Genomic DNA, 8,745 nt, shown 5'->3' with positions numbered 1-8,745 from the left:
GAGAGCTAAGGAGGTGCTTTCATTTATATGATAAAATACCACATGAGCCCTTTAGCATAACTACTAACAGGTCAGGAAGACTTTTCACTAGGGTGGAATTCTCACCAAGGATGTTCCCTCTCCTACAAAAAGCTGAAGAGATAGACCAACATGTATTTATTGTGAAAATTTGATTATTCCTGTTTATTTGATTATTTCTTCATTTATTACTGATTATAATCCTATTTATAGATTATTTTAAGATTTTTTACATTATAGATTTAAGAAAAGGCTTGTTTGATTTATATCAAACAATGGCTAATGGGTTGTTTGATTTATATAAACAACCTCACACAAAATGACAGCATGATACATCCTACTCAGTGTCAGGAACAGCTGGACAGTTCCCTGCCAGGCCTGGAGAGGGCGCTGGCAGGCGAATCTTGGAAGCCTGCTCCTTCTTGTGTATTTTGTGCTATGCCCGTCCCATTGTTCTCCTTCCCATTGTGTCACCTGTTCCCTATCAAAGTTTAGCCCTATAAACAGGGATCCCTGTGTTCCTGTCTTTGTTGGTCATTATTAATCTGTTCCGTGGTCCTGTTATGTTTTGGTTATGTCATGTCCTGTTTTTGCCATAGATTATGTTAAGGTTTTTAGATCTAGGTTTCGGTTTTAGTTCCTTGCCACGTCATGTCTAGAGTTCAGTTACTCTACCCCATGTCTCGGGTTTATGTTAATAAGCACTGCTTCATTGAATCCTGCACTTGGATCTTACTCCATGGCCTGCAGGCGCACGCACCACCACGGAGATCCGGGCTCATGCCCGTACAGGGCGTGGGTGCCCGCTGTGACACTCAGTATGTATTCTGTAATATTATGATGTCAAAAACCCAATTAAATAGTGAAATTGCAATACAGTTTCAATCACATCAATTACTGCATATGTAGAATAGATATAGAATTGTTAACCATTTTTGAGGCTGGGGAAGGGTGGCCAGTGCACTTATTTTCTGCAACTACTCTAAACTGATGAGCAGGTTTATTGGTTGTTCAGTGGCTGCCAAGCTGGCAATGTTGGGCCCTTGAGCAAGGTCCTTAACCCTCTATGCACCAGGGGTGCTGTATCATGGTTGACCCTGCTGTCTGACCCCTGCTTTCTAACTACTTCCTAAATGTATATGTAGGCTTCTTCTTCTTCTTCTTCTTCTTCTTCTTCTTCTTCTTCTTCTTCATGCACTTTAGTAGTTTGTACTCTGTAAAATATGACATTCCATGGATGAGATACTTGGTATTTGCAGACAAAAATAATAACACTATAGTCTCCTTTATAATATGTGCCAAATAATAGATTTAATTCATTCATTGTAAGTAACACATACATACAGACATAGAGACATGACCATGAATAGTAATAAATTAATTAATTAAAAAAAATAAATAAGCAAACAAACAAACAAAAAAATTGAACTGGTTTGTGCTCAGTATGACTCTTGTTCCATGGATTAATCATTCCATGTTGAATTGTGTGAATAACAATTTAGTTCAAGAATTAACTGTCAGTCTTAACTGTGACCTTTTTCATTCAGCCTGTTACTGTGGCAGTACTAATATTGACCTCTGTTGCGAGTTGCCACGATAACTTAATGAGCACCGATGCCTGCTGTAGGACTTTCTGCCTATGCCACTGTTCTAGGCAGTCCAAGGCTTCAGGAAAGCTAGTACTCTCAAACTTGTTGGCAAACATGCTGTTCTTCTCAATTATCCAGGATAAATCCTTAACATCATAGATGCAGATATCCCTGATATAACGTCCTGTGGGAATAAATATAATACAGTGCTTAGTAGCATAAGCAATTTATGCTTTGTATAATCTCATGTGCAACAAATGTTCCTGTGGGTTAGACAGAGTTTTACACAGTATTGTAATGGCTGATATGTTTTGTAGCTATCATACCGCTACAGCCTTGGTGTGCTGTCCCTTCTTGATCTTTCCATTTAATGGCTCGAATGTTACCCTCCCATTCACCATTTACCCTACTGCCAGGGGCATCTGTGGAAATGTTGAGCAGAGTAGTTAATATATTTGTCATAATCCATTTTTGTCAATTGCCAAATATTCTAGATTCTCACTCTGTTTCCAGCAGATTATTTTTGCAAATGCTGGGACCTTGCCTGAATATTTGAATAGCTGTGTGTCAAATTTCATGAGTAGTCTGTGCTTACCTTCCACATGATTAAGGGTTACCCAGTAATGCTCATCTGGGCTGTACGTATCCTTAGACCACTCCAGCAGGTCTTTGGCCACTGAGCTGGTGAGCACATATTCCACAAATGCTCTTTGTAGACTGTAGTAGGCTGTACCAAAGTAGATTGTCAGGTTGTGTGGAGGAGGGGACTTTTTGTGACCTTGACCCAAGGAGGCCACATAATCACCTTTAACTTCTATATGCTTTATATGAGTCCTATATTGCATGTTCTCTGGCTGTTTTATCCCAGGAGTCATGTTATTATCTCTCCATTCTTCATGTTGCATATATCGGACCATCTCCAGGTTACTCTGGACAGGAAAATCCTGGCCACACAGGTTTATCACCTTTCGCCATTTGACTGGAGACCTCACCAGGTCTTCCATGCAATTAATATCAGCCTTCAGGCGAGAAAAACCACCATAAGTCACTGTCTCGCTAACTGAGGCTAGAAAGACATTGGGAAAACACTCTACCAATCTCTCAACACTTAGTCTGTAATCTTCCGGAGCTTTGGCATCTATGTGAATGCAGTAGACGTTGTGTGGTGCATAGATAGCTCTGAGCAGGCGTACAAACATCTCCAGGTCTTTGTGGATAGTGATGATGAAGGCCAGAGGGTAGTCCTCCTCTTCTTTGCTCAGGGTCTCCATAATAAAATGATGCTCTGATTTTATACGGGAGCAGTTGAGTGGACTGTTGAAGTTCAGCTTCTGGCATTCTGTTCTTTCCCATCTTGTGTAAGGAGTGGTAGGTGGCAAAATGTTACAGCTTGCAGGAAATGGACGGCATCTCACGGTGCGGTGCAGTGGCTTTGGAACATAAGAAGGCTTATCCTTAAGATAAATGACTGAGCAGATCAAGATGCTGATTCCAAGGCATAGAAGAAAACTCCACTTGGCACTCTCAAGCTGGAGCATAATCTAGCATCAAGCAGACCAGGCTATGTATGACAACATGGAATGTGTGGACAGAGTAAAATAACAATAAATAAGTTGATTTTGCAAACTCAAGGCTAAATATACTGAAATCTTTTTTTTTTTTATATATATATATATTAAAAATGTTTTTTTGGTGCTGTATAAATGTTATTGCTTTTACCTTTTCCAGGAATGAAAATCCTTTCAAAACAAAATCTTCTCTAGAATTTATAGACCTCCTACACCATACACTGACAAGACTAGACAAGACATGACAAGATTTGATTCTAGGCTTTTGGTTTTCTGATAATTATGTAGATTGTCAAAGAAGGTAACACTTTTGACATAGGATTTATTTCCATTATTCCACGTTCTACTCACAAGTTTAATCAAATCCTAAAATTAAACCTGACTGGCATCAATGTCAACCAGGTACTAAAAGTCCCCTGAACAAAGTACTATCTGATCTCTTGTTTCTTTTCAAGTGAATAGAAATTATGGAACTAGGTTTTATTTCATTACGTGTATAATTGAATGAAATAAACAGGCAAAATTAATCTCGAAGAAGCCATTACAGCAATTACAGCATCTCACGTTTGCTCAGTAATAATTAAGTAGGTACTGTTCGACGGCATGATTCGACATGATCACATAATATCTGAGATATTTCTATTAATTATATTAAAAAGTTTGTCATAATTAAGAATAATATCCAGTGCCTTGTAGTTAATTCATTAATGCCTGTATGATTGATTCATTATTGTGTTTTATTATATCTTGTATGTAATACCTTTCTTCACATGTTCATGTTTTTATAAATGTTTAACTTATAAAGCATTGTTTGACTGTTATTATTATTATTATTATTATTATTATTATTATTATTATTATTATTATTATTATTATTATTATTATTATCATTGGATCTGTCATCCCTGGACTGCATTTTAACACCAGAGTCCACTGGAGACTATATAATTAACATCACTGAATAAAAGACACACTGTCAAATTAAAGAACTGGCCTATGTGTTGTATCTAACACTTTAAACAATAGTTTTAATTTCAAAGGGATTTAAAATGCAGCTTGCTCCCCTCCACTGGTCAGCACAGATATGTTTAACCCTAAGTGTTACTGTACAGACCTCTACATACATGCGCTAGACTAACTCAGACAAATGATCTGTGAAAGGTTTCAAACAAATCATATTGAAAATGTACTGTGACACCCCTCACCCTTTTATGGAATGTGTTATTGCTCTTAGGCAGGTTCGTATTCTTACCATTATCATTATATCATTATCATTATTGTTATCAGTTTTTGACTGAGCAGCTTGATGTCCCATTTACCTACAAGTTGACTACTAATATATGACATTAGGCTCTAGCACCCTAACACGTCATCCCTTTATTGTTTTCCTGCCTTTCAAAGATTGTGGTAAATATTTTCCAATAACCTCATGCAAATTTCACATTATATTGTTTTTTGAAAGCAGGTGCCCAGTGTTGTATACAAATTACTCTTTTTGCATATCACTGTCAGAGTAACACACCTACATGCACTATGAATGCACCTTCTCCTTCTTCACAGACATTTATTGATTCAAATTTACGGATTTGATTCTTTCTAAGAAATAAGACATGAATAAACTGCATTCCTTCCTTTCCTCAGAAGCCCTAAGTGCCTTAGTGGAAATGAATAATCTTTAACTTTTCATTTGAACCCTTTTATACTAAGGTCCCTTCATTTCAGTCAAATTGGGATTTAGTGTAATCATTTATAAAATGTTTGTAGCAATGTTCGTGACCTGTGGAAATTTTTCTACCAAGCAGCTACGCATCTAGTGACCTAGGTTTTCACGGATATACCCCATCGCAAACATGACTTAATAATCAACCAAAGTGGGCTCCTACCTTTTAGCTGCAGCAGAGTCCGGTCCTATCATCCAGTAAAGTTAACCATTAAATAACTATGACGTCCAGAAAAGTCTGCTCCACTGTGACCTCAGCTAAATATGTGCTGCCTAAGGCAGAAGAGAGTCATGCCTGCTGTAGTGCCATCGAGTTAGCTGGTGTGTGCTGTAAGGACTGCCAACACACACTGCATGCAGATTTTGGTTTTACTGAAGCTCTTGTTTCTGCTGCTGTGTGCTAATCAGTGTGCTATCCTCTCTTCTCTCTGTGACTGGCTGCTTGGCTGCTCAGCTACATTCCCCATGTGATACAACGAGAGAAAGCTCACTAGAGAGAGACATAGCGATTTAGAGGCTGAGCTTGCCTAGCAACTACTCATGCCTCTCTCTCTCTCTCTCTCTCTCTCTCCAATTCTCCTCCCCTTGCTCTCTAATGTACTTTCCTTTTGGATTGGTTCTCTTGCCCACCCACTCTGTCTTGGTTTCCTATTTCCTGTTATGTTTACACATTTTTCTCCTTCCTTTCTCATTATTTTTTCTTGTTTTTTTTTTTTTTTCATTTGTTTATTTTACTTTGCATTGTTTCCTTTGCATTACCTTTCCATTATTCTTTCTTACATCCTACAAATTGCTTTTCCCCCCAATGCCAACAGTCAAGTCCAGTGGTGTTTAAATGTTAGGTTGGTTCCCTGGTGTTGTGGATGTTGTAAGCCCTAGGGGCAGCTTGTTTGTGAGCTCTGCCTGGTCAGCTCATGAGATTAGTCCTCTTGTGTTGGCCCAGATTATACAGATAGACCTCTCTGAGAGACAAATATTAGATTTTTCTTTTCTAGTAAATGCTAAATGAATTGGCTTTTATTTTCTCTAGCAGAATTAGAAAATTGGTTTTAAATTTGCCTTGTAATAGGGACATATTTTCAATCCCTATTTACAGCTTTTTGTAATAAAACATGCATCTGATTGGTGTTTGCCTAGTTGGTTTTCCCAGATATGATGAGTTGACACAACCAAGAGGATTTAAAGGAAGGTGTGGTAGAAGGGTTGAGCCACTGTCATCTAAGCCTTACTAACTAATCAATGGCACTTAAGTAAGCACTTATGCAAGGCTTTGGAATGGACTATAGTGTACCTATAGTGTACATTAGGATAAAATTATTATTATTATTGTTGTTGTTGTTGTTGTTATTATTATTATTATTATTATTATTATTATTATTATTATTATTATTATTATTATTATGTTGTTGTTAACTGTCTATTATTTTGTCAGTAATTCTCAGGCCATGTGCACCACATTCTTATTACTAATATCAATCTAAGTTCTTATTTAAGGTTTCTGAAATTCTAAATTCTAAAGTTTTGTAGTGAGGACATGACTTTCTTGAATATGATTTCCTGGTGCTGGACAGTAAATGGAGAAGAGAATGGTCTTTCTTTCTAACAGTTTGCAATGCAAGATACAAATATTCATGTATCTACCGCATATTGCCATGCATTTAGCCACATTCTGTAATAAGACATGAAATCTATTTATGTTTAACGCACCATTTTCCCTCAAAAGTAAAAGAAAAACAAGGCTCTTGAGACTCTGACCCAATTTAGAAATGAATATGTTTCTATTGTATATTGCATATGTTAGCCATACACCATTATTCATGAAAAAGAATTACACAAACACATTCATGTAGTGTTTTTTTTTTATCATGTGTTTTATCATGCAGTGCTGACTGTTCTCTGAAAAGCATTGGGGGCCTGTGAATATTGCAAAAATGCAAATGTAGGCCTACAGTACATATTTTCCACAAAAATCATTTGCATAAATGTTTTTCAGATAAAAAAAAAAGGTACAAAATATAAATAATGAAAGTAGATGAACCAGACTTGTTTAAACCTGTGAGAAGTGATCAGCTGCTAAGGGAAAACTTGCAACACCATGTAAGAAGGGTTTCCTTCTTTCACAATAAAGCCACAAGCAAATCTGTCTGTCCTTCTTCTATAGCTCTTGCATTTTGACTTTAGTGAAAACAAGATGATTTGTTGACCTTGCTTTTTCCTTAGGTAGTAAGACTAGAGAAACTGAGATGGATGATTCTAATGATCAAAGTGATTAGACATTTTCCACAAGTATATAATTATTTGATAATGTGCCTAATGTATAAGATATGCAGATTATGTGTATATTAATTCTATTAAATCTAATATATTCATATCATCTATACAGATTATATGAAGATTATTTGAATATTAAATAAACTGGATATAAAAAATATTAAACAGCAGTTGCTTTTAAATGATCAGTGTGTCAAGTGGAGTTGAAATATGAATTGAATTGAATATTAAAGTTTTTTTTCCCCCATTTGCTTTATGGAAATGACCAGACATAGCTCTTGTCTTGTCTGAGGGCCTTAAAGGCAATGAAGATTCCCCTCCAGTATGTGCAGGATATGTGCATATGTGAATAAAAGATCAAAGATGTATGTACGCAGTATGTATTACCCATTTTACACTTTATGCAGTCACATTAATTCCTGTTGAATTGAAAGCTTGATTTGAGCATCATTATAAATGCCACTGCATGTGTTCTTACATGTATCTGATGAAGAAGCTTCTTTTTAAACAGACAAATATACTCACATTTTGTTGTGCAAATATATATGTTCTGTAAACACTGACTGAAAATACCACAGTTACCACTAGGCTGAATTATCTAGAATCACAATGTATGGCATCCTGTATATATAAGGGTACCTTTTACTGCAGTTTTACAAACTCTTGCTATGGTTATGAGCTAGAATTTGTGGAAATTCTTAAATACCCAAGATTTTAATGTTGAATTTAAATGTTTTGCTGTAGCTGATAAATTTAACTTGGATTTGCAAATGTAGTAGTTCTTAGGGTAATAATTAAAATTAGCTGTGTAAGAACCCTAAGGCTTTGTCAGGAAATCAAAAGATTTTTTGAACACCAAAATCAACAAACAAATCAGCTGCACCTTTCCTATATGGCTACCTCTTTACACTCATCACATGACCAAAAGTATGTGGACACCTGGCCATCACACTTGTACAGTATGTGCTTTTCGAAGATCTCATTCCAGATTTAGTCTCCTATTTACTGCTATAATAACCTCCAAACCTCCATTGGTAAAGCATGTCTTCATGAACCTCGCTTTGTGCACAGGGGTACTGTTGTGCTAAAACAGATTTTTGCCTCTTTGTTCCAGTGCAAGGAAACTGTAATACAGCATAAAAATATATCCTATACAGTTGTATGCTTTGAACAGTTTTAGGAAGGCCTATATACAGGTATGGGTGTGATGGTCTACGTTGTCCACATAATTTTGGCTATATAGTGTGTTTCACACATTGCCTGAGTACGTATGCACATGCAACTAAAACCTTGTTATAGTGGGATAAATATGGGTTAGTAAAACATGGTTAGTTTCTCATGTAGTGTGAGAAAAAGCAGAAGCAGAGGACAGCTGCAGATGTTGCCAAATTCTCAAGAGTGATCTATGTCTCTGTCAGTGCCAAGAATGAAAAAGAGAGGAGGTCTCAGACAGCTTTTGATCAGCTTTCCAAGCCCACCTACCACCACTCTATGAAACATTGCAGTTTAGATTACCCTTAGATGAAAAAAATATATACACTACTCACAAAAAGTTAATATATATTTGATATTTGGCTTT

The 8,745-nt window shown here is 36.5% G+C and overlaps 1 protein-coding gene across 2 annotated transcripts; it reads right to left on the bottom strand.

The window, feature by feature from the left end:
- Positions 1-1,301: 1,301 nt before the first annotated feature.
- On the bottom strand, positions 1,302-5,445 carry LOC131361198 (beta-1,3-galactosyl-O-glycosyl-glycoprotein beta-1,6-N-acetylglucosaminyltransferase 7-like). Of its 2 annotated transcripts, none has more exons than XM_058402171.1 (4): positions 5,059-5,445; positions 2,203-3,168; positions 1,934-2,029; positions 1,302-1,791 (listed from the first exon to the last, which is right to left on the bottom strand). In XM_058402171.1, the coding sequence occupies exons 2-4, from the start codon at positions 3,143-3,145 to the stop codon at positions 1,562-1,564; spliced, it is 1,269 nt and encodes a 422-aa protein (XP_058258154.1). In that variant the 5' UTR covers positions 3,146-3,168; positions 5,059-5,445; the 3' UTR covers positions 1,302-1,561. The 2 variants fall into 2 exon arrangements, with proteins under 2 accessions (XP_058258154.1, XP_058258155.1); XM_058402172.1 differs by having other exon boundaries at positions 2,203-3,148.
- Between the last annotated feature and the right edge of the window lie 3,300 nt (positions 5,446-8,745).

Source organism: Hemibagrus wyckioides, linkage group LG11, assembly GCF_019097595.1.
Source record: "Hemibagrus wyckioides isolate EC202008001 linkage group LG11, SWU_Hwy_1.0, whole genome shotgun sequence".
Classification (NCBI taxonomy): Eukaryota; Metazoa; Chordata; class Actinopteri; order Siluriformes; family Bagridae; genus Hemibagrus; species Hemibagrus wyckioides.
Note: the sequence above shows the minus strand (reverse complement) of the source record. Positions and strands in the feature narration are given on the sequence as shown.